This window comes from Neopelma chrysocephalum, unplaced genomic scaffold, assembly GCF_003984885.1.
Source record: "Neopelma chrysocephalum unplaced genomic scaffold, ASM398488v2 Primary Assembly neopelma1_26, whole genome shotgun sequence".
Taxonomy (NCBI): Eukaryota; Metazoa; Chordata; class Aves; order Passeriformes; family Pipridae; genus Neopelma; species Neopelma chrysocephalum.
In genome coordinates this window covers 7,428,056-7,453,692 of record NW_020897695.1, presented here as the reverse complement: position 1 = coordinate 7,453,692, position 25,637 = coordinate 7,428,056, and the positions used below count along the sequence as shown (strand labels likewise).

General features: G+C 39.0%; 1 protein-coding gene across 1 annotated transcript in view; it reads left to right on the top strand.

Annotated features, from left to right (window-relative positions):
* Positions 1-25,637, top strand: part of NEK10 (NIMA related kinase 10) — a 94,431-nt gene that overhangs the window by 24,421 nt on the left and 44,373 nt on the right. Inside the window, 5 exon segments of the mRNA XM_027675423.1 lie at positions 168-305; positions 1,127-1,172; positions 1,775-1,896; positions 2,065-2,167; positions 15,729-15,804. Of these exon segments, the coding sequence (XP_027531224.1) occupies positions 168-305; positions 1,127-1,172; positions 1,775-1,896; positions 2,065-2,167; positions 15,729-15,804 (485 nt within the window).

Below are 25,637 nucleotides of genomic sequence, written 5' to 3'. Positions count from 1 at the left end.
GTTGTGGGATTCTGTTTCTTCTATTAATCACACCATACACAGAAAAAGCTATGATTATAACGTTTGTGAGAAAGCCCTGGACTCTGAAAACTAATCCAGTAGCCACAATAACATATTTTCTATCCCTATCCTATATTAATTGTACAAAGGTTATATCTTATTTATAGGTTAGGAAGCATAATGGACAAAATCTCCTGGCAATGAAAGAAGTCGATTTACACAATTCAGCATTTGGAAAGGACAAAAAAGACAGAGACAGTAGTGTAAGAAACATTGTCTCTGAAGTAACCATCATCAAAGAGCAGGTATGTCTCACAAACACTAATTTGATGTGTGTACATTCTCGTATGGAAAACTACCTGGTGGAAAAGGACCTAGGGATGCTGGTTGACTGCTGCCTGAACATGGGTCAGCAGTGTGCCCAGGCAGGTGGCCAAGAAGGCCAATGGCATCCTGGCTTGTATCATAAATAGTGTGGCCAGCAGGACCAGGGAAGTGTTGTCTCTCTGTACGTGGCACTGGTGAGGCTGCACCTTGAATCCTGTGTCCTGTTTTGGGCCTTCCACTACAAGAAAGACATTGAAGTGCTGGAGCGTGATCAGAGAAGGGTAACAGAGCTGGTGAAACCTATAGAGAATAAGTTGTGAGGAGCAGCTGAGGGAGCTGGAGTTGTTTAGCCTGGAGAAAAGAAGGCACAGGGGTGACCTTTTCACTCTCTAACTGAAAGGAGATTGTAGCAAGGTGGGTCATCAGCCCAGGGAAGTAGTGATAGGACAGGAGGAAATGGCCTTGAGATTTAAATTGGATATTGGGAAAAAGCTTTTCCACCAGAAGGGTGGTGAGGCATGGGAACAGGCTGTCCAGGGAAGTGGTGGAGTCACCATCTCTGGAGATACTTAAAGGGGAGAGGATAGGAATCATACTGTATTTTCCTTCTGGTTGCTCTAGTAATGTGCAACATTTCTCTGTGTTTGGGGTAGCAGTGAAGGTCTACTGCACTGCAGTTCATAAACAACTTTGTGGAATCCTTGTGATATCCTTCCTTCCAACATGTAGCTTAAACATTATAAATACTGTGCCATCAGTTTAACTATTCTAAGCATTTACATTTTTTTCCTCATTGTAGCTTTATCATCCAAATGTTGTACGGTATTATAGAACTTTCTTGGAAAGTAAGTATAAATGCAGAGAATTACCACATTTTACATAATGAAGAAATAGAAATGTGTAACAGAACCACTTACAGCTTGTCAGGAGTCAAATTTGAGCAATAATCTTTCTTCAAGAACTGCTACAGTTCAGACAGGCTTATATTCCTTTAAAATTGGAAAAATGGTGAGAAATGATATTTGTTTATCTATCAGTAAAACTAGATGCAATGTAAACATATGGGAAGCATCATTCTTCTTCTAAAAAGATCCAAAATTTAGAACTGAAATGCTAAATAGGGAGAAAAGCTATAGTGAGTAGTAGGATGAAAGATACAGATTGCCCAGCCACATTCTCTTAATTTTCTTTTATAAAGAGTTATCTACATGCACCTGCCCCCTGAGTGATTATCAGACAGTGACTTCCTTATAGTTGCTGTGACATAAATTGAGGAAAAAATGGAATACCAAGGAGTAGAGCTATGATTAAAATGTATCTGTCCGTACAAATTAAATTTTTAAAAAGGAAAAAATAACAGCTTCTGAAATATATTTTTACCTCAAATACTCTCTTTTCAAATGCCTTCTGTATAGATATAATGTTCTATTAATTTTCTTTTATGTAGATGACAGATTGTACATAGTCATGGAGCTCATAGAGGGGGTGCCATTGGGAGAACACTTTCACTCTTTGAAGGGAAAACAACAACAGTTTACTGAAGACAGAATATGGCATATATTTATCCAAGTAAGGACCTTCATTCCTTTTTCCAGAACTTTCCTGCATGTAATTGGTAGCACCATTTTTTTAGGCTAATAAATGACAAAGTAATACTTATTCTATCAGATGCTAATATCAGCTGTGAATTTAATTTTATATGCCTTTATTAAGATTGTAGTTAAGAATCTTTGTAAGGTCCTTTCTGTTTGTTTTTATTTACATAAAGAGAAGAGGATTGTTCATCGAGATCTCACTCCGAACAATGTCATGTTGGGGGATAAAGACAAAGTTACAATTAGTAAGTAGAACTGCTTTTCTCTAAGACAATTTCTCATGATGTACCTGAGAAGCATTTCTTTACTGAAACTCTCAGAAGGTTTCAGTTTCCTGGGCCATTGGTCACATACTTGGAAGCTAGTAAATTATTGCCTTGTGAACCTATAGTATCGAATGGCATGGGTTGAAGGGGTCTTAAAGATCATCTATTTTCAATCCCCCTTGCTGTAGGCAGGGACACCTTCCACTAGACCGGGTTGCTCAGAGCTCCATCCAACCTGACCTTAAAAACTTCCAGGGATGGAGCATCCATAACTTCTCTGGGCAACCTGTTCCAGTGCCTCAGTACCTTCACAGTGAAGAAGTTTTTCTAATATATAATCTAAACCTACTCTCTTTCAGTTTGAAACCATTCCTCCTTGTCCTGTCACTACATCCTCTTGTAAAAAGTCCCTCTCCAGCCCTAATTGTCTGTATAGACTGGGAATGAGAAGCTGGAGAGCAGTGCTGCAGAAAGGGGGTCCTGGTCAATGGCAAGTTGAATGTGAGTCAGCAGTGCCCTGGCAGCCAGGAGGGCCAACCGTGTCCTGGGGGGCATCAGGCAAAGCATCACCAGCTGGTTGAGGGAGGGAATTGTCCCGCTCTGCTCTGCACTGGGGCAGCCTCCCCTTGAATATTGTGTGCAGTTTTGGGCACCACAATATAAGAAAGATACTAAGCTATTAGAGAGTGTCCAAAGGAAGGCAATGAAGATGGCGAAGAGTCTGGAGGAGAAGCTGTATGAAGAGCAGCTGAGATCTGTTCAGCCTGGAGAAGAGGAGACTGAGGGGAGACCTCATTGCAGTCTACAACTTCCTCGTGAAGAGAAGAGGAGGGGCCAGTGCTGGTCTCTTCGCTCTCATAACCAGTGACAGGACCCGAGGGAATGGCATGAAGCTGAGGTGGGAGAGGTTTAGGTTGGATATGAGGAAAAGGTTTTTCACCCAAAGGGTGTTATAGGCTGCCCAGGGAAGTGGTCACAGCACCAAGCCTGTCTGAGTTCAGGAAGCATTTGGACAACACTCTCGGGAACATGGTGTGAGTGTTGGGGTGTCCTGTGCAGAGCTGCAAGTTGGACTCTATGATCCTGATGAGTCCCTTCCAACCTAACATATTCTGTGATTCTATGATTCTTGTAGGCTTACTTCAGGTACTGGAAGGCCACAATTAGGTCCCCCTGAAACCCTCTCTTTTCCCAGATGAACAAACTCAATTCTCTCAGCCTTTCCTTGTAGGAGAGGTGCTCCATCCTTCTAATCATCTTGGTGGTCCCTGTCTGGACTCACTCCAACAGGTCAATATCCTTCCTGTGCTGGGGACCTCATAGGTATTTTCAGTACTCACCAGAGCAGAGTAGAGGGGCAGAGTAACTTCCCTCGACCTGCTGGGTGCAGCCCAGGGTAGGGTTGGCTTTCACATTGCCAGCTCATGTCTAGCCTTTCATCTACCAGCACCTCAAAGTCCTTCTCGGCAGGGCTGCTCTCAATCTGTTCGTCCCACAGCCTGTATTGATGTGGGGGTTGCCCCAACCCAGGTGTGGCACCTTGTACTTGGTCTTGTTAAACTGCATGAGATTCCCATGAGCCCACTTCTCGAGCTTGTCCAGGTCCCTTTGGATGGCATCCCATTGTTCAGGTGTGTCAACCACAACACTCAGCTTGGTGTCATCTGCAAATTTGGTAAGGGTGCACTCGATCCCTTCATCTTTGTTATTAATGAAGATATTACCTAAGACTGGTACCAGTATGGGCACCTGAGGGACACCACTTGTCACTGATGTCCACTGGGGACTCTGAGCCATTGACCACTACCATCTGGATGCAATCATCCAACTACTTTTTTATCTGTCTAACAGTCCACTCATCAAATTTATCTCTCTTCAATTTAGAGAGAAGGATGTTGTGGGGGATTGTGTCAAAGGCTTTACAGAAGTCCAGATAAATGACATGTGTAGCCCTTTCCTTGTCCACTGATATAGTCACTCCATCATAGAGGGCCGCTAGGTTGGTTGGGCAGGACTTGCCCTTGGTGAAGCCTGAATCACTTCCCTGTCCTCCATGTGCCTTAGTGTAGCTTCTAGGAGGATCTGTACCATGATCTTCCCAGGCACAGAAGTAAAATAATTGCTAATACTAATTTTGTGTTCATTGCCACCAGGCGTCATCAGCCATGATTATATTTTTTTGCAGCTATATATGTCAAATAGATGGAGGAGATGATTTAGCCTTTAAAAAACAGGCACTGTAGCTATGCTCCAGTGCCTGTTTTTATTTTCATCAGCAAGAATATTGAAATAACCAGATTACATAGCAAGTGCTAATGAACATACAAAGTAAAACAGCTGTCAATTTTGTTCTATTCCAGTTCTACCATGAAGTTGCTTAGTATCCTTCAGTTGTTCCCAGTGATCAGCTGCAGAGAGGTGCTATTTGTCTAAGCCTGACTAGTGAATATTCTTGATGTATGCTTCTGTAATCACCACAGTGTGGAGGCGGGAGCCTAGGCAGGTTCTAGGATAGGCTTTGAAAGCAGTATGTGTGTGAACAGTACAAAGCAAGGCATAGCTTTGGTCTTTGAGTGAATCAATACAACCTGGTACACAGAGCAAGTCTTACAGGCAATTCAGATCCTGTAGTTTTTTAAGTTCTCAGAGAACTACTGCATGCTTTCTTACTGCTCATGACACAGGATAAAATAAACAATTTGAATGCTGCAGAATTGTTGTGAGAAGTCTTTATGCAAAATTCAATCTCTCTTCTTTAAATCTAACAGGAAGCTGTAGGTGTATGCACACACCCATGCACAAAACAATCAGCTATAAATATTCAGCAACTGTTGTTTCATAGTAAGTATTTTTACCTGATGATGTACGTACTTAAATTCATTCGTTACTAAATTATATGTGCCAAAAGCCCTCTGATTCTTAGTAATGATATAGTTTTGAAAGAAGGTGATTTAATGGAGCATTTGTCTTAGAGTGATGAAAATAAATATTCAGAATATTAAAGTATCGTATAATTGTATTTTATATCATCATACTACCACTGAGGGGCACTCTTGTCTTGATTTAACATCTTTTCCTTATCTCTGGTCCAATCTAAATAAAAAGAAGTGTAAGTGTACTTTCAAATGTAAGCTCAAAATTGACAGAAATATAAATGCTTTTTAATGGCAAAGATTTACAGGAGTTGAGGAAATTGAAAGAACTGAAACTTATTTGGACCATTTCTACAGTGATTGGTTCAAAATTATTGCAATATTTAAACAAACACTTTATTTAGTCCTACAACTAGTACCAGTGTAGTAACCACTGAATTTTTGGAGGGAGCTGAAGACCTATTATCTATTGCTTCTGAATTTTAGTGAGCCCTGTAATGAAATTAAGAATAATTTATTTTCTTTCTGACGACAGTAAATCTCTGCTCTGTTGGTGCATGCTGTGATATTGTGCCTTAACTCATACTGTTTATGAGTATGCCAAAGACTGGAGCATTTTGTGATCTTGATAATTATATCTTACAGTTTTTGAGGGTAAATGTACTATCCATTTGAGAATTCCAAGTGGTTCTTGATGAAAGTTTGTTCTGGCTTCAGGTGTGATAGAGTTAATTTTCCTTCTAGTAGCTGGTACTGTGCTGTGTTTTGAACTTGGTATGACAATAATGTTATAACACGCTGATGTTTTAGTTGTTGCTAGGTAGTGTTTACTCTAAATTGAGGGCTTTTCAGTTTTCCATCCTCTGCCAGTGAGGAGGTGCATGGCAAGCTGGGGGGGGAACACAGCCAGAACAGCTGACCTGAACTAGCGAAAGGGATATTCCATGTGATAGAACACCAAGGCCCATATATAAACTGGGGGGAGTTGGCTGGGAGCTGCTGATCGCTGCTTTGGGACTGGCTGGGCATCAGTCAGCAGGTGGTGAGCAACTGTAGTGTGCATTACTTGTTTTTCCTGAGTTTTATTCCTCTCTCTCTCTCTCTCTCTATCATCATCATCATCATCATCATCATTATTATTATAATTATTATTATTATAATAATTATATTTTATTTTGTTTCTATAATTGAACTGTTCTCATATAAACTGATCAGTTTTACCTTTTTTTTTCCCAATTCTCCTCCCCAGTGGGGGAGGTGGGGAATTCAGTGTCTAGTACTGAGTTGCTGGCTGGGGTTAAACCATGACAAAGTTAATACAAAATGTCAGATGAATATGAAGCATATGCTAAAATATTAAGAAATCTCTGCATTGAATTTATCCTGTCAGCTTTTATAAAAAGAGAAGGTCTGCTCCAAGATCTACTGAAAACTGTAGTTCTGTGTTTACAAGCTGCACAGTCATCCTAAATAGAGTTAGTTCAATTTTCTGGAGCGTTTCAAATCTGAAAACTGACCTGAAAGTTGCCTTGATCTAACTAGAATAATGTTCCTGTGGACTACCTGTGAAGTGGTGTTGTGTGACTATGTAATCAAGTTATGGCCCAAATTATTTTGTTCCATAAAAGAAGTTTGTATATCTTATAATGCTGCTATTTTTTCTTTTCCTCAATCAGTTCTTCTGGAAATAGTAACTCTTGTTAATCTCTTGCTATGAGACTGCAGGCTGACAGTATAACAAAGGCAGCTCATTCCTCTGTAACTAATGTTCTTCAAAAATGTTGTCTTTAGAGAGGCACCTTAGTTTCAGAATATCATGGTATATTTTTATTAAAAAAAAGAATGAAGTGAGCAATACACTGGAGCAAATCGCTTCTATATATTAAGACTTTAATTTTGCAGCAGTCCCAGCAATGAATTGCTTTAAGAAAGTTCTTCAACCCACAAATAGGCATTTCATACCATGTATGTGACAACGGAACCTCTCACATTCCAAACCCCTTGAAGATCTCTTATGCAGTTTCTGCATTTACGTTGGTTGAAAAGGAAAGGAGTGCATAGTGTGGGAGACACTCCCACCTTGCTGTCAGAGCAGAAAACAATAAAGCTGCTAAAGAATTATGCTTGTTAGTCCTGAATTCATAAAGAAAAATTCTACAGGTGGTCATTGTAGAAAATTCCAGCAGGGAGCTATGGAGAAAGGTGGCTGAAAGCAAGAATTAATGTAGAGAACTCTGCAACTGGCCTGGCACAATGTAAGATTAAGTTGAGGGACCTTTTCTAGTGATGGTCTCTGAATATCATGTCTATAGATCTTACTGAAAAAGGTTGCCTGAGCTAATACCTCATACTCTTGTTGGGACCCCACCTAACTACTGTGTCTAGCTCTGGGGTCCTCAGCACAAGAAGGACATGGACCTGTTGGAGTAAGTCCAGATGAGGACCACAAAGAGTATTAGAGGGGTGGAACACCTCTCCTGTGAGGAAAGGCTGAGAGAGTTGGGATTATTCAGCCCAGAGAAGAAGGCGCTCTGGGGAGACCTTAAGAGTACCTTCTCGTACCTGAAGGGAGCTACAAGAGAGCTGGAGAGGAACTTTTTAAAAGGACATGTAGTGATAGGACAAGGGGTGATGGCTTTAAACTGAGAGTAGGCTTAGATTAGATAGGAGAAAAAAATTCCTTACTGTGGGGGTGGTGAGGCACTGGAACAGGTTGCCCAGAGAAGTTGTGGATGCCTCATCCCTGGAAGTGTTCGAGACCAGGTTGGATGGGGCTTTGGGCAACCTGGTCTAGTGAAAGGTGTCCCTGCCTTTGTCAGGGGAGTTGGAACTAGATGACCTTAAGGTCCATTCCAAACCAAACCCTTTTATGATAATAGTATGAAGAATTTTTGGATATTTGTAGTCACACTCTGTTTTCTTTTTCTTAAATAATGTGTGTGGTTAGATACTATTCTTATTCAGGTCTTTCTTTATTGTTTTGGTTTTGAACTTATGCAAGGTACAAATAAAAGTGCTAAGCCCAGGAGGTGCTTCATTCTGATGTGAAGATTATATGACTTGCTTTGTATTTCCCAGGACATCATTTACACAAGTCAATTAAATCTGAATTATCCAATATTTTTCAGGCTCTTTTAAGTTTGCATATGCAAACAGACATTTACAGTCTGATCCTAGCCAGGCTGTCTCTGACTGTAGAGAACTTTAAGCATGTTGCTGTTATGTAGTCTCTGGAACTGCCCACTCTACTCATTTTCTGTTTAATTTCTGACATAAATTTGATAGGAAGGTGTCCATAATTACTATCTTCTATGTTAGTACAGCATTTAATCATAATTGATTCAGCTACAAATGCTTTAAAATATAAATACCAGATTATACTCACCTGCAGTTTCATAAAATACCTCTTTCTAAATTGATAGAAAAGCGTTACTGAAACTGTACATCTCTGGTCAGATAGAATGTCTAATTTATTGTTTCTGACACACAAAAAAGTAGAATCTTAGGCAAAACCTGGATGAAAGTTGTTTTGTGTAGGGTTTTAGAGATTCGTTGAACTGGTACTATCTGTGGCTTTCAGTTTAATCTGACCAGCCTTTTTGTAGAAGACATTGAGAAGTTACAGCTCTGAATTGAAAATGTGTATCTGCTTTTATTGCAGCTATATTTTACTGCAGCTGTGTGTTTCTGTCTAGAGCTTCATAGCTGCATCTGTTTGTAGGATCATCACTTTTCCTCAGTGTCATTTAGTTGCACCAAGGTTTAGACCTTGATGGTCAGAGGGCTGTGTGGAATCACTTTGACACCTTTCGGAGCTGATATCAAGGAGAATTGTGAAGGATCCCATACTCTCTTTTGGGCAGCATGTTCTGTTTAATGTTTAGTACACATTATAAAATAGCAGCAGAAAGGATCTATATGAATCAGAAACCTAGGATTATATAGCAGCAGAATAGTTGTTTTGAGACAACCCATCTGTCTGATATATTTCTAATCATAGCAGGCAGCCATGCAGTGTCAGAACAGTGAACTGAATGAGACTTGGAACGTTCAAATATTTGCTGGATACTGGAAGAAGGTGTAGTGGATTGACCCTGGCCAGATACCGGATACCCACTACAGCTGCTCTCTCACTCTCCCTCTGCAACTGGGTAGAGGAGAGAGGAAAAAAAAACAAAACAGTTAAGAATTCATGAGTAGAGATAAGAGCTGGGAGAGGTCAGTGACTGATTGCCTTCACGGGCAAAACAAGACTCAAAGTGGGAATGATACTTATATTTATTACTAACAGGATAAGAGCCTGAGAGTGAGAAATAAAACAGTCTTAAAAACGCCTTCCCCCCACCCCTCCTTCCTTCCATGTTCTCCCTCCTCCCCCCAGTGCTACAGAGGGACAGAGAATGGGGGTTGCGGTCAGTTGTTGTTTCTGCTGCTGCTGCTCAGAGAGAGGAGTCCTTCCCCTGCTCCTGTGGGGTCCCTCCCGTGGGAGACAGTCCTTCATGGACCTCTCTGGCATGAGTCCATTCCTCCGGCAGCAATTCTTCCCAAACTGCTGTCCCATGAGTCACTCCTCTATGGGGTGCAGTCCTTCATGAATGAGCTGTACTGATGTGGGTCCCCCACAGGGGCCACAAGTCCTACCTGGGAAAAACCTGCTCCACCATGGGCTTCCCTCTCCATGGGCTGCAGGTCTCTGGCAGGACCCCACTCCATCCTGGACCTCCCATGGGGTCACAGACTCCTTCATGCATCCACCTGCTCCAGCATGGGTTCCTCCAAGGGCTGCAGGTGTGTCTGTGCACCCTGATGATCCTCCATGGGCTGCAGAGGCACAGCTGCCTCACCATGGTCTTCATCACAGGCTACAGGGGCCACAGCTCTGGCACCTGGAGCACCTCCTCCACCTCCTTCTGCACTGACCTTGGTGTCTATGTTGTTATTCCCATGTTCTCACTCCGCTCTTCCCTGGCTGGAATTTCTTCTGCGCAACAATCTTCTGTTCTTAAATATGTTATCACAGAGGCATTACTATTACTTCTAATTGGCTTGGCCTTGGCCAGCGGCAGAAAGTCCATCCTGGAGCCAACTGACATTGGCTCCACGGGACAGGGGAAGCTTCTAGCAGCTTCTAACAGAAGCCACCCCTGTAACCACGCCACCGCTACCAAAACCCAGCCACAGAAACCCACTACAGAAGGCTACCTGTTAATTTTGAAATTCAGAATACTTGCTTATTTAGTGCTTTAGAAGACCTGTTGGGTCTGGATTCTATGCCATGCCCAGAGAAGCAGTGGCCATGAGATAAAGTGGATATAACCAGTGTCTGTTGTGTGTTGGTGACTACTTTTCAAAGTCACTTGAACCAGTGCTAGTTTTTTAGCAGATTATATGGCTCATTTAACTAATAGTCATTGTCAGAATTGCTACCCTTTGTACTAAGGTTCAAGGAAATGCTTTTTTTTCAAAGCTATTTTCAGAATAGGCTGAGTGGAATCTTCCACTTGTTTATGTTGACACTGTAAATGAAACATTCTGGAAACTCTTGGTGGATTAATGGCATGATTGCATCTTTCTTTACAAGTCGCAGTTCTAGATGGATAAATGCTCAGGTTCTAGTGCAGAAGTTACAAGCTTCACAAAACTGACAGTAGACTGCTTACAAAGCACTCACAGACTATTCTGAGTTGGAAGGGACCCACAAGGATCATAGAGTCCAACTCTCAAGTGAGTCGACCCTTCGGGGATTGAACTCACAGACCTTGTTATCAGCACCATGCTCTAACCAACTAAGCTAGAGATATTTGACAACAGCATATAGAAAGGAGAATGATAGAATAGCTAGAAGGTTTATTAGGGAATGAAGAGAAATTAATTCTGCTCCCATTCTGTTGATGGGAAAGAGTAGAGTAAGTATGTACTACTGTTGATTAAATTGCAAATTATCTTGATTTTGGCATATGCTTTTAGGGAAAATAAAATTAAACTTCTAATTTTATACTCTGAATTAATGTAACTCAATAAGTTGCTGACAAACTTTCTTGCTGAAGAGAAGCAAAGGGATTTTGCCTCATCCTGAGCCCTTCAGCTTAGAAAAAGAAACTGTTCAGTGGGTACACAATGAAAATCTGGCATGAGCAGGTCTGAAGTTCACATATGTGATGAATTTGATATTCCATTCATCCTCCTTTTTTGCTGTGCTTTTGGTTTTTCTGTGCATATTTGATTTTAGGAGGAATTAATGGCGTTTTTCAAATAGGGTTCAAATATAAATTAAGGCAACAAATATGCAAATATGAAATAAGTGTTGTTAAGATGTAGTATCTGGATAATTTTCCTCGTTTTTACTGTAGAAGATAAATCTACTAGTTGAAATTGTTGTGAAATGAAATAGCAAATGAAAAAACATATATTTATTTGTCAATAAAAAGAGAAAAAAGCGTTACATGTATCTAAAGTGCTCATTTAAAGAAACTGCTAAGATTTAGAAAATTTCTGTAATTCACCTATTACGAAAGCTGGAGAGATCATTCTGTAGGAGGTTAAGATACTAGTCAAGTCAGCCTACTTATTGTTTCATAGTTCTGTCTTCCCTTCATGCGCTCTTCCACAGGGTGTTAATCTTTTTTGAAGCTATCTTACTTTGTTATCATTTACTCTGCTGCTCTAAACACAATATAAACAAATGAAAACAAGTGAAGAGGGGTGTTTCAGATTCTAAAGGATTATGACTATCATATTGTGTTAATTTTTCTTCCTATTTGAAGACTGTTTGTGTGGTTGTTTGACTATTTTTTAATGAATTAAAAAAAATTAACATTTAATTTACTAGATTCCTGATACACAGTCGAAAAACTCTCAAGGCTTAATGTTTACAATCAGAGTTCAAAATGTAGTAAATTTGATAATACTGTGGAGAGACGTGTCTGTTGCTAATGAATTGCTGGCGAAATTGCATATCTAGCTGTAGTGTATAAAAATCCATCTAATGGTGAAAGTTTGTTAGTTTTTTATTGTCTTTGAATGGACTAAAAATAATATTTTATTTTTAAGGATGCCAAGCTTCAAACCATTAGAGAAATTAGCTGTAAAGAAATTGCATCAGTTGAGGTTGCACAGTAGACAAAGCACCAAAAACTATTGCCATGGAAATCTTGTTTTAGAAAACTTGTTGCCTAGGTTGTTTTACCTACCATTACTCTCAATTTACAAACTCTCGTGTTAGGATGGTACAGACAGTTGTAGTGGTGTTATGCATGTAATTCACATGAATTTGAAAAATATGAAAATAGTATTTGAAACGGGAATATGTATAATTTTTCCAAAATAAAATGTGCAGATAAAAGCAGTCATTATTTTGCAGCAACAGACAATTCTTTTTTTGGGCAGATAGATCATTCCATTGGTACCGTTAGAGCTCCAAGACTGCTTCCTCAGGAAAATGTGTCATCCACTAGTTTTTTTTTTTAATTTCAGATGTATTATAGAATAACCATTGTTTGTTTTATTTTTAGTGCAAAAGGAGTAATTTTTAATGTTCTGGAAGGTAGGACAAGCTAAAAGTCAAAATGAGGGGGTTTGTTATTTTGGGGGAAAAAGAGATTTGCCTCACTGATGCCGGTTTTATTCCTGCATTGCAAAACTATAGAGAGCAACAAGTGTCAGACAAGTCAATGATTTTAGGACTGCAGTATTGAATTTGCGACTAGATTAAAGTAGCATGGAGCTAGCCTAGAAAAAGGGTGAGCTAAACATATCAAGACACAAGTGTCATGTGATCTGGTTTCCAGAGATTGTGCAAGAGAGATGCAGGAGTAGTTCTTTTTTATATCAGAGGGCTACCAGCTCATCTTGCTCTGAATCACTTAGATCAGCTTATAATTTCCCCTTTGGATGGACTGATGCAGCATGCATTTCTGCATTCTGATGTTGGCAGTGCCTGGATGGCTTGCTTACCCTCTCCTTTCCTCCTGTTTTATGCTATCTCTTTGTTCTTTCCAGACTTTGTTTTGGTTCATCTAATTTAGTGGTTTACAAAGCTTTCACTTACCTTCTGAGTATGATTCTTTAAGGGCTCTTCTTTTCCATTTTTCTCTGGTCATCTTTATTCTACTAATATTTATCATATGTCAGCATTGATACAGTTCCAGCAAGTACTCACAACACTTCTGTTAATTGATAGGTTGCTTTTTTTTGTGTGAGAACAGAAACTGTAGGAAAATTTTTGGAAGCTTCAAGGTTTTTATTTTTTTCTGAAATTTCTGAGATTTGTGATCAAATGCATCTACATCCTCACAGGTACGTGTGAATTAAGTCTAGCCTCTGGAAGGTTAGGTCTAGCTTCCCATACTTAAGAGCTATGTCTTAAAGCTTGGTGTACCATTAGTTGAAGTAACTGTGGACAAATTGAGATAGTTCAGGAAGAATGCTGTCTTTAATAAGCAGAGTTTTGAATTTCAGAAGTGACCAATAAGATCATAAGATTCATTAGATCAGATCAAGGATTTATGCAAGTGCCTCTCTGTGCTAAAGGGTGACATGTTGGTAAAGTTCATAAGAAGTTGAGCAAGTATTGAATATTGATAAATATGAATTGTTGCAGTGGGTCCTCATTAATCAAGCTCCAGTTCATAGCTGAAACAATGCGCACCAGTTAACAGGGGTCATTTTCTTGTATGGTCATATCTTCATTTAATGATATGCAAGGCAGGCCTCTCACAGATCTCAGAAGGTATTTCATTTGTTTGTTAGTTAATGTAGCAACTTTTGGCATCAAATACCAAATAATCATGGAGTATTAAAACTTGTAGACCAAATTATAAGCTGCAAATAGTTGCTTACATAAATTAAAAGAAACAATTTCACTAGTTCGATGCTGTTTAACATTTGCCAGTTCTTTTTCATTCAGTTCTGTATTACAGACTTTGAAAAGCTAAGAAAAAATATTTATGCTTAATGTAAAGCTGATTGTCCTGTGCTTTACATTCCTTAGCTCTGGCAGCACCAGTTGTATGTAGGAGCTTCTTGCTGGTGTCAAGACAATTTAGCAGAATTTGGAAAAAGTAGTTGCCAATTAAAGGGGTTTTTCCCTCCATTTCTGAGGACCTGAGCCTAAAAAGAAGAGACTATATTTACTCCATCTGGCTGATTTTCTGGCTTTCTTTTTTTCCCCCCCAGATAATCACTAATGTTGTTTTAAAATAGGCTACTTCCAGAACTGAAATGTCCAGCTTCCATCTTTCCTTTACTAAGTCTTTCAAGCACCAGGAACTAAATTTATTGATTGTTGTAATGTCTTAATACTCTTTCTTCATAGAATATTATTTGAAGGATTCCAAAGGAGGGAATTAAGAATGATTCACCCTAATTAATTCAAGGAAGTATCAACATTGCAAAAACCTCTGGTCCTTTTGGGATTAATATTCCCTGGAGTGAACTGCCTTAGCACTGCCTTAACTCAGAGGCAAAAGGAGGCTTCTCAGGGATCCTGTTAATTTAGTATTCTTTCTTCTTATATTTCCCAAACACTGCAGAGCTAGTCCTTCTTTGGACATTTTGTTCAAAGAAAAATGATCTGTGTCTTGGGTATCTAGATTTGGGTTTCTTATCAAAGGCCCTTTCTGAATAAGAGATCTACTCTTTTTCAGACCCTGAAGGCTTGAACTGAGCAAGAACCAACAGAAAGTAATTTTTCTTACCTGTATTTCTTCTGATCTGCAGCTTTTGATGAGTGGTAACATTCTGAAATAAATTTTTTGTGAATTATGTCACTCAAAGCAATTGGAATAGGCATGGTATGGGCTCTGTCCAAATAGAACAGGAGTATTAAAATTTTTTAAACTATGTTATTTACACACAAATCTTCCCACTTCTGAAGTAGTATTAGCATACAAAATTTATTAACAGGGTTTAACAAGTACAATAGCTTTCTTTTGCTCTTTGTGCTTGGACTTAATGAAGTATGATGTATCTTAGCTGCATTGTTGAGACAGCAGTAAAGTACTGAACTGAAAAAATAAACTTGAACTGCTTGCATGGAACTTTGATTAAAAATATCATCTCTAAAGAGTCTGTGACATTTTGTGAAAGACTACCTAATAATTACACAAAAGGCACTTATATTAACATAACTGCATGATCATCTAAATCTATAGCTTTTGTCACAAGGTAAGGCTAAGATTCAGCATTATTTCAATACCAAATGCAGTCTTTGAACATGAACTATCAAGTTATTAGATCCCCCTGTACTCATTTGAAATGAAATTTCTGAGAAAGTCTGCCCTTCCCAGCTGTCATAATTTCAAGGAAAGTGAAATAATTAGCATTAATTTGGGCATTAGATCACTGATTACTAGATACTCACCATTGTCATACATTTTACTGAAATATATTAATAGAAACCTGAAACTGGCCATATAGTTTGGATTGAAACCATTAGAGGTGAGTTTAAATATTTTTAAAGGGGCTAGGCCTGATTCAAACATAAGTTGCTGATGGATGTGGAGACAGAAAGATAATATGGTCCAGTTCTGTGAAATGTAAAAGATAAAAAAAAAATTCCAAACCTCCCTTCAGCCCTTTCCTAACTTTTCAGCTGTTGTGAATGAGCACTGATTGTCACGCAGAGAGGGTGGCTATTGAGATGTGAATCTTTTTTTTCTTTATCATAGCTGACTTTGGGCTTGCAAAGCAGAAGCAAGAAAACTGCAAACTTGCATCAGTAGTAGGAACCATTCTATACTCATGGTAAGTACTCCTGCATACAACATTCAGTCCAGTGACTTCTATCTTCATGGTTACTCTTTTGGAGCAGATAGGCAAGTTACAATGGAATAAGGAACAAGGTGCAAGTTACCCACCCACAGCTACTCTGCATAATTGGTTGCGGGCCTATTTTGTTGTCTCTTCTTGCACACGGTGGTTACTGGGGGTTAAGTTGTTGCAAAAATGAACTAACTGTAGTTGTGTAGTAACTTATTCACCTAAATATATATATATATGGAATATCCATATAGATAAAGAAATGTGGGTGTAAAGTATAAAACGATACATGTAAATGGTATCAATTACCATCACCACATGTGATGGCCTTATACCTATGAGAATGCTTTGTCTGTGCTGTAATAACTAAAGGTTCCAAGCTATCAGGAGAGCTACTGATTGCTCTGAGTTAAGAGGAAGTCAAGAACTTAGGCGCTTGGCAATTGAACATAATTCACGATGCCACTTTTGAAATTGTGACTTTTGAATTCCTAGTGCCAGTATGATAATGATTGATACTTATTCCCCTGAAATCACTAAATCCTAAAATGGCTTCAAGAGTGAGACCTTGTAATATGTTAAATATTCAAGGCCCATACCTTGAAGACTAATGCTTGGAATTCTTCATAATGAGCAAAGGCAAGGCTGCCTCAATTGGTTCTCCAAATACTCCTGAAGCATAGCACAGTCTCTGAGTGACACTCAATCTGTGAGTGATAGTTTGGGTAGTTAAAGAGTAATAAGAGTTTTGTGTAACTAGTTATGTGCCATCTTTTTCAGCTTCTCTGAAATAATTGGTTTTATTCAGTTATAACTGGGCAGAGAAGCTGTTGATGAGAAGTTACTGTGCTCTTCTAAACAACAGTTTAAAAGTAGAGGTGTCAGAGGTGTCAAAACCATGCCCCAGTGACCCTCAAGGTCACTGAGTTGTAATTTTCTTATCCTATCTAGATTCAATTTCTTTTATCCCCTGTTAGGTGCCTGTGTTTCTGTTCACTGATGTCTTTTGGTCTTTTAATATTTTGTAGGAAATTTTTGTTTGAAAGTCATGTTCTGTAGATTTAAATACTCTCTTTTAATATATGATTTTTTCTTATGCTATATTTATTATTATTCTCATACCCTGTCTTTGTACATGGAAGTTCACATCAAAGCTAGGACTTTGGCAATTCTCTTTCTACCTCTTTGTCCAGTTATTTGGATGCAGGATTGAGGATAAAATGTCACTTACATGTTGCAGTCTCTCAAGTAAGTGGTCTTTTGGGACATGAGTTGTCAGTTCTACTACACAAGCAAAATCATAGAAGCAGTGATCCTTGTCTGTCTGCAGTCAGAAAAAAGAAAATGGGTAAAGTACAGATGTCTTTGTATTTAAAATATATGCTTGAGTAATATTTAAAATGACAGGCTAAAATATTAAAATCTTTCCAATGTCATAATAATTTAAGAATGTTAAAAAGGCTTTGCAAACAGCTGAATGCACTGAATGCCACCTTCAAGGTGCTTGGTTGGTGCTGTGTATGACAGTGGGCTTTATGAAATAGAAACTTGTTCACAAGGAAAGAAGTGAACGGATTGAGTATTTTAACACAAGTCTTGAACAGAAGTCAGACCCTATACAATTAATCAGTGCTTGGACTAGATTTTTTTTGTATGATTTAAGTAGATGTGAAAGGCTATAAAAATCAAAACATTGGGACTGCATATCTACCAATATTAGTTTTTCCCCCAAAAAAAAAAGGAATGGAGGGAGAGACAGAGATGTGAGACAGCATTTTCATTTTAGAATGGCAGAAATTGACAGGATAATAGTTCCGGGTATTTTGAGTTACAACCCACCATTTTGGAGCAGACAATACAGTACAGAAACAAAACAATAAATAATAAAAGTAGTGTCTGATGCTTATTATTTAAATTTGGCTATGCAGCATTATGCAGAGTGTTTCAGATAAAAACATATCACTATATGTACCAAACATGTTTGTATTTGGGCTTGACTGAATCAATTTGCTAATGCAATGTTTTAAACCCTGTGTCATCATAAAGTAACAGCAGGACAGTGTTTTATGTTTAGAGAGAGGGCCTCATATAATTATACTTTGTAATTGTGATGGTTTTTAATTTTACTTCATACTAGGTTGTATTCTACTATCATACTAATTAAATTCTTTTTAATTGATTATATTCCTGAATTAAAGAATCCAGCAATGTGTATGTTTAGAACACCAAATGTATTAAATCAATGTGTTTACACTTAATACATTAAAAATTATGGAAAAAAACTGCTCTAGGGAATTTGTAATGAATCCTGAAGTCTTTTCCCAGCTCATAAGTCACCAGAAACAATCTGCTCCAAGTTAACGGTGGCAGAGTCTTTATTATCGTGCTGTCTTGAAGGCCTTCCCAGAAGAAACATGGCAATTGTCCATGGTTATAGAGAATGATGTTTCCTTTCACTTATACCTTCCATTTCTTTGTTTCACAAAAAGGATTGTAACTTATGAAAGGGACATATGGACAGCAGATCAAGATATATATAATTGGATATGTATAGAAAAAATTTAGATAAACTCTTGGAAATTAAATAAATTTTGAGATTGGGATGGAATAGAGAATCCCATCATAATTCCTTAAGAACTTTACTGATCTTGAAAAGCTGTTGAGAAACTATGAGAAGACCCCTCAGAAGTCATTAAGAAGTGGGCAAGAAGATTCCACTTTAGTTGACGAACTAACTTGATCTTTCTGAAACAAAATTGTTCTCAACTGTTAGAAAACTGTTGCACAGAACCATGTTAAGTAAGATTTGGCTTTTGTGCTAAAGTTGAGGAGTTTTCTTGCTGTGGTGTTTTGAGGAAACTCTCATTTTAGTGGTAATTAGAGGTACTATTTTACTTACATCTTCTCTGGTGTGGAGTATAAAATATTCCTTGTTATTACTTTTTGTTTATGGACTACACAGTCAGTCTGCATACTGTGTTATGTTAACCAAATTTCTAGTACTGGTCACTGCTGCTGTTTATAGCCATATCTTGTGAGAACACTGCATAAATCAGTATTGTGATATGATTTGTATAATGTAGTCGCCATCACAAAAATGTGGTGGGATGACTCGAATGCCATGGGTGGCTACAAGCTCTTCAGAAGCGACAGGTAAGGTAGAAGAGGTGGAGGGGTGGCTCTATATGTTAGAGAGTCTCTTGACTCTGTAGAACTTGAAGTCAGTAACAAAAAGGTTGAGGGGCTGTGGATCAAAATAAGGGGGAAGGCCAACAAGGCTGACATCCCAACCAGGATGATGAGGGTGATGAATTATTCTACAAGCAGCTGGCAGATGTCTCAAAATTGCCAGCCCTTGTTCTCATGGGTGACTTTAACCTGCTGGATGTCTGCTGGGAACTCCACACAGCGGAGAAGAGGCAGTTCAGGAGATTCCTAGTGCGTATGGAGGATAATTTCCTGCTCCAGCTGGTAAATGAGCCTACCAGGGATGGGGCCCCGCTAGACCTGCTGTTCACAAACAGAGAGGGGCTGGTGGGAGATGCGGTGGTCAGAGGCCGTCTGGGGCACAGTGACCATGAAATAATAGAGTTTTCAATACTCAGGGATGCAAGGAGGGCTGTCAATAAAACCTCTACACTGGACTTCCAGAGGGCAGATTTCGGCCTATTCAGAAGACTAGTTCAGAGTGTACCCTGGGAAACAACCCTTGAAAACAAAGACCTCCAGGAGGGATGGACATGCATGAAGGAGGAAGTCTTGAATGCACAGGAACAGGCTGTCCCCGTGTGGTGAAAGGCAAGCTGGTGGAGAAGATGGCCAGCCTGGCTGAACAGGGAGATTTTGAAAGAAAATAGGGTAAAAAAGAGAGCCTGTCGATTATGGAAAAAAGGGCTGGCTACTCAGGAAGAGTTTAGGAATGTAATTAGGTCTTGTAGAAAAAAAATTAGAGAGACGAAGACACAATTTGAACTCAATCTTGCCACTTCTGTTAAGGATAACAAAAAGTCCTTCTACAGATACATCAATAGCAAAAGGAGGGACAAGGAAAACCTCCGTTCTTTATTGGACATGGGCGGGAACATAGTTATCAAAGATGAGGAAAAGGCTGAGGTATTTAACACCTTCTGTACCTCAGTTTTCAACAGTAAGACAGGTTGTCCTGAGGACAGCTGGCTTCTGGAGCTTGTAGACAGAGCTAAGAAGCTGAATAGCCCCCCTGTAATCCAGGAGGAAACAGTTAGCGACCTGCTGAATCACTTGGATCCCCACAAGTCTATGGGACGAGATGGGATCCATCCTAGGGTGATGAGGGAGCTGGTGGAAGAGCTCACCAAGCCGCTTTCCATCATCTACCAGTAGTCCTGGCTCACTGGGGAGGTGCCAGGTGGCAAATGTCACGCCCATCCACAAAAAGGGCCAGAAAGAGGACTCGGGAAACTACAGGCCCATCAGCCTGACCTCAGTGCCTGGCAAGGTTATGGAGCAGATCATCCTAAGTGCAATCACACAGCGTCTACAGGATGGACAGTGGATCAGACCCAGCCAGCACGGGTTTAGGGAGGGCAGGTCCTGTCTGACCAACTTGATCTCCTTTTATGATCAGGTGACCCGCCTGGTGGATGAGGGGAAGGCTGTGGATGTGGTCTACCTGGACTTCGGCAAAGCCTTTGACACCGTCTCCCACAGCATACTCCTGAAAAAGCTGGCAGCCCATGGCTTGGACAGGGGCACTCTGTGCTGGGTTAGGAATTGGCTGGAGGGCCGGGCCCAGAGAGTGGTGGTGAATGGTGCTGGATCCAGTTGGTGGCCGGTCACTAGTGGTGTCCCCCAGGGATCAGTGTTGGGCCCAGTCCTATTTAATATCTTTATCGATGATTTAGATGAGGGGATTGAGTTCACCATCCGCAGATTTGCAGATGACACCAAGCTGGGGGGGAGTGTCGATCAGCTGGAAGGCAGGAGGGCTCTGCAGAGGGACCTGGATAGGCTGGAGAGTTGGGCTGATTCCAACAGGATGAGGTTCAACAAGGCCAAGTGCCGGGTCCTGCACTTTGGCCACAGCAACCCCCTGCAGCGCTACAGGCTGGGCACAGAGTGGCTGGAGAACAGCCAGGCAGAAAGGGACCTGGGAGTTTGGATTGACAGGAAGCTGAACATGAGCCAGCAGTGTGCCCAGGTGGCCAAGAAGGCCAATGGCATCCTGACCTGTATCAGGAACAGTGTGGCCAGCAGGACCAGGGAAGTGATTCTTCCCCTGGACTCAGCGCTGGTGAGACCACACCTGGAGTACTGTGTCCAGTTCTGGGCCCCTCAGTTCAGGAAGGATATTGAGGTGCTGGAGCAGGTCCAGAGAAAAGGAACAAGGCTGGTGAAGGGACTCAAGCACAATTCCTATGAGGAGAGGCTGAGGGACCTGGGGTTGTTTAGCCTAGAGAAGAGGAGGCTCAGGGGAGACCTCATCACTCTCTACAACTCCCTGAAAGGAGGTTGTAGCCAGGTGGGGGTTGGTCTCTTCTCCGAGGCAGCTATCAGTAAGACAAGAGGGCACAGTCTTAAGCTCTGCCAGGGGAGTTTTAGGTTGGATATTAGGAAGAAATTCTTTACAGAGAGGGTAATCAGGCATTGGAATGGGCTGCCCAGGGAAGTGGTGGATTCTCCGTTCCTGGAGGTTTTTAAGATGAGACTGGATATGACACTTAGTACCATGGTCTAGTAACCACAATGGTAGTGGATCAGGGGTTGGACTTGATATCAGAGGTCCTTTCCAACCTAGCTGATTCTATTATTCTATGATTTCATGTAGAGATCTGCAGTAGCTGCATTGCTTATTCTGGTGACATAATATTTTCACTCATCTAAAGCATTTTTGCGTTGGGAGATGTAATTTAGGATGAATTTTTAGCCTTTATGATGCTATATGGTCAAACTGATTACCAGATTTCTCAGCAGATCTTTCTTCATCCAAAACCACTATCTGAAACGTTTCACCAATTTCAACCAAATTTGAGAGGTTGAGTTCTCTCAATGTTTGTGAAAATTTGGTGATGGATACGAGTAGCAACACAATTCAATCTTGGTCAGAAAAGTTTTTAAGTTCAGCTGAAATGTTACCTTCCACCTAAGCTACAATACATGCTGCCATGTGACAGTAGTTTGGTGTTTTTAGATAACCAAGATAATAGGAAACTGAAGGTATCGTTGAATGATGAGGGAGAACAGAAAACTAGTGGGAAACTCTGGTCTTGTGATAGTTTTGCCATTCATGGAACAGATGGCTCCTGAAGAGGATTTGCTGATTTGATTAGAAAGGTAACAGAAGTTAAATAATCCTTTCAGTATATTAATACAGATTTTTTAAGCAGAGGATCTTCTCAAAGTTAATAATACAAGTATTCACTCTGAGAATGAAAGATAGCAATTAAATCTGATTGTGATAATGTGGTTGTGGTTTAGACATGGGTTTATAATAATGTGTGTCGGCAAAAAGTCCAGTGGAATTGGAGGTGGAATCCACAGGGACAATATAGCTGCAGAGAGGCAGGCAATACTGTGTCTATCTATAAGCCAACAGTACAACTCTATGTACAACATTATGTTTCATTATCGACATTCATTCATTCATTCATGACCAGGCTTTGCAAATGAAGATTTGGGAAAGGCTCTATCCACATTTGTTACAAGCACGCTGGTGGCTAATAAGGCCTATACAAGATAGACGTCCAATGTTATGGACATACTGTGACTAAAAAGACAGCTAGATTAACTTCAAGAAAGAATATTACAAGTACTTGACAAAGATTGCCTCCAAAAAGATGTCAAAATGATTTAATTTTATATATTTTTTATTAAGTAAGAAGTTTGTCTAGTTTCCTGTTACCTCACATTTGTAATGTGCTTAATACCACATCCAGTGTGATATAGCATTATATGTGAGAGTAAAACTGGAAATGATGTGAAACAAAGTAATAAAGGATGAAGATATCTGTATTTATCTCTAGAAAAATGTTTCAATGGAAATTATAGAAGTCTCCACCATAAGAGATTACTTAATACTAGACAGGAGAGAATGCAAAAAAAATATCTTGAACTAAAAGAAAGCAGGCTACTTTGGAAGTGACATGGACTAGCCCATAGATATTTTTTTTTTCTATTGCGAGGAAAGTTGTTTTACTCACAAAAGGTTTATAAGTAGCTTAAAGTCATAGCATAGGTTTTTTACTTCAAAGAGAGTGTGAAAACAATTTTCTGTACTTGTTTTCTAACAAGTGAATGGTGCTGATCTAGCTTCTAGAGAGTTACTTTAATGTTGAGGGCTAGGGTGTAGTATGTAATAATTTTATAGACTCCACGATGAATTTAAACTGCTATGTTGAAAAAAAGTGCTATTCTACCACTGTAACACATTGTAAACCAACAGTGTACTTCTTGGAAATAGTTATTTCTGTAGAGCTTGTATAAATTGTACAGCAATTATTTTAATGTATAATAATTATTATGTTATTATCTCTATGGAAGAGATAATAATAATGGATGAACACTTTTTATTAGAATAAGATTAGTCATTTCATCAAACTAATTTATGAACTTGTAAATGTCTTTTAGTCCAATGTTACTGGTATTTGCTTGCTAGAATTCTTATTTCCTTTTTCTTTTAAGTAATGTTAATTGAGCTACATTTAGATAAACTATGCTCCTATGACATCTGAACTACAGGACTTAAAATACTTTCAGTGGGTTTATTTCTGCTTTTCCCATTCTCTTCTGTCTTAGATGTCAGCTCTAGTGGTACCTTGGCAAAACCTTATTGTTTCTAAATCTTACTATTTCTTGTTCTGCTTTACTTTGTTGCTCAGTATATGGTGTGCTGTTTCAAATTCTAGTGCCATTATATGTCATCTTGCTGTCTTTGATGCTTCCTTAATAGACTGTTTGCTGTCTTTGATGGTTAGTTAAAGCTGTTTGCTCTGTTTATTTGTGTTTTGGGCTTTAGTTTCTGGTGTGACCTTTATTGAGTTACTTGCTTTTTCGTGGTAGCCAGATTTCAAACCTCTGTCTCAAACCTCATCCTACTTTCTCTTAGTCTTTGCTCAGTTTTCCATGTAGCCTTACTTTTTCAGCTGATGTTTGTAAGTGATCTATCAAATAATACATTTTAATACAAAAAAAAATAAATTATACCTATATTATTATGAGTCTCTGTGCATATGTCATCTATTAACTTCCATAATGGTTTTGGAGGGCATTTGGATCAATGGCCTTTATTTAGATTTGGGAATTTTAAATTCTATGTAAAAGAAGAGAATAAAGTTACTGTTTTATTCAGGTAAAATCTTCATCTCTCTTCTGTCTGCTTTCTTTCTGGGTTTTTTGGTGGGTTCTTTTTTCCTTTTTTTTAATTTAATCTATACTGAATGTGATTGCTAGACAGAAAAATTGTTATTAGTTAATTATCTTGTATATTAGGTCCCAGCAAATCCAAATACTTGTGAAGTCATCTAATTCATACCTTACTGTGAAACACAAGTTACTGTTAGAAACAAGTCTCTGTGTGGCTGGGATTCATCTTGCTTATATGTAGCAATTTAAAAGCTGGGCATCTTATTCCAGTCAAGCAGCTAGATGATTACTGAAAGTAATGGAAAAAATAGGCACTTCAATAATGAATTTCATCCCATCTATCTTAAACAGTTATTTTAGGATGAGATGAATCAACCACCTGATGTGCCTATCTCTCTTCATTTGCTACAGAGGGATCTGAGCATAAATCTAACGTAGAGGAGTTTAAAGTTAGGTGAAATTGACACCTTATATGAAATCAGTTATTAAAGATTGAGGTTTATTTTAGAGTTGTTCTAGAATTGGATTTGCTACTGTTTGTAGATCTTTTTGCAGATGCTTACTTTTCCATATCTCCCTTTGAAAAATAAAGACTTATGCCATTTCTTTATAAGCTTGGTTAGCTGGACAAAGGCACTGACTGAAGTTCATTCCAAAAGGCATATATCTCATTTAGAAAAATCCTTTACCATTTTTTAAATGTTCAGATTTCCGTTCCACAGATAAAAGGAAAAAAATATTTTCTTGAGCAGTTTATACAGTTACAGACTTAAGGCAGTTCCTTAAGCATTTTACATGAAATTGGGATATTAAGTCTTAGAAGTACCTGTCAGATGTATGTTAGCAGTACCTTTTTAGAATATGAGTGTTTCAGGTTTTTTATGTATATGGATAACACTTTGCCACAACTTGCAGATACAATTTGTCTACAGCATTTCTTTTAAAACTGACAGCTTGACAATTTGCTGGATATTTTTGTATAAATAAGAACAACAGATGTATGGACTGTACAGTGATGCTTGGTTTTAATAATATAAATAACAAATCACATTGAAGGGAAATTTTATTTTGTAAGTTTTGGAATCTGGCTTATACTTCCTCTTATTGTTTCAGACTTTGGTCCACAATATGTCTGAAGGAATAATGGTGTAAATTAGAACTTTATTGTGTTTTTCTGTTTTAAGCGTCCCAGAGGATCTGTATGTAATACTGGAACACTAAATTATGTATTAATGATACTTTGATTTGTCCTTATAGCTTACTTACAGATGCATATGATAATCTTGAAAATTCAGAAGCATAAAAAAGTTGAAACAGCTGGGCAGAGTTTAGTTAGATAACTGTATTTTTATTACAGTGTAAAAGGTGTTACTTCATTACATTCTTCAGTAATAGTAAGACAACTGAAGAAAGAAGCCGCTTGATCTACAGATCGCATTTTCTAATAGAGCCTACAAGGCTTTTTCAATTGTCCTTGA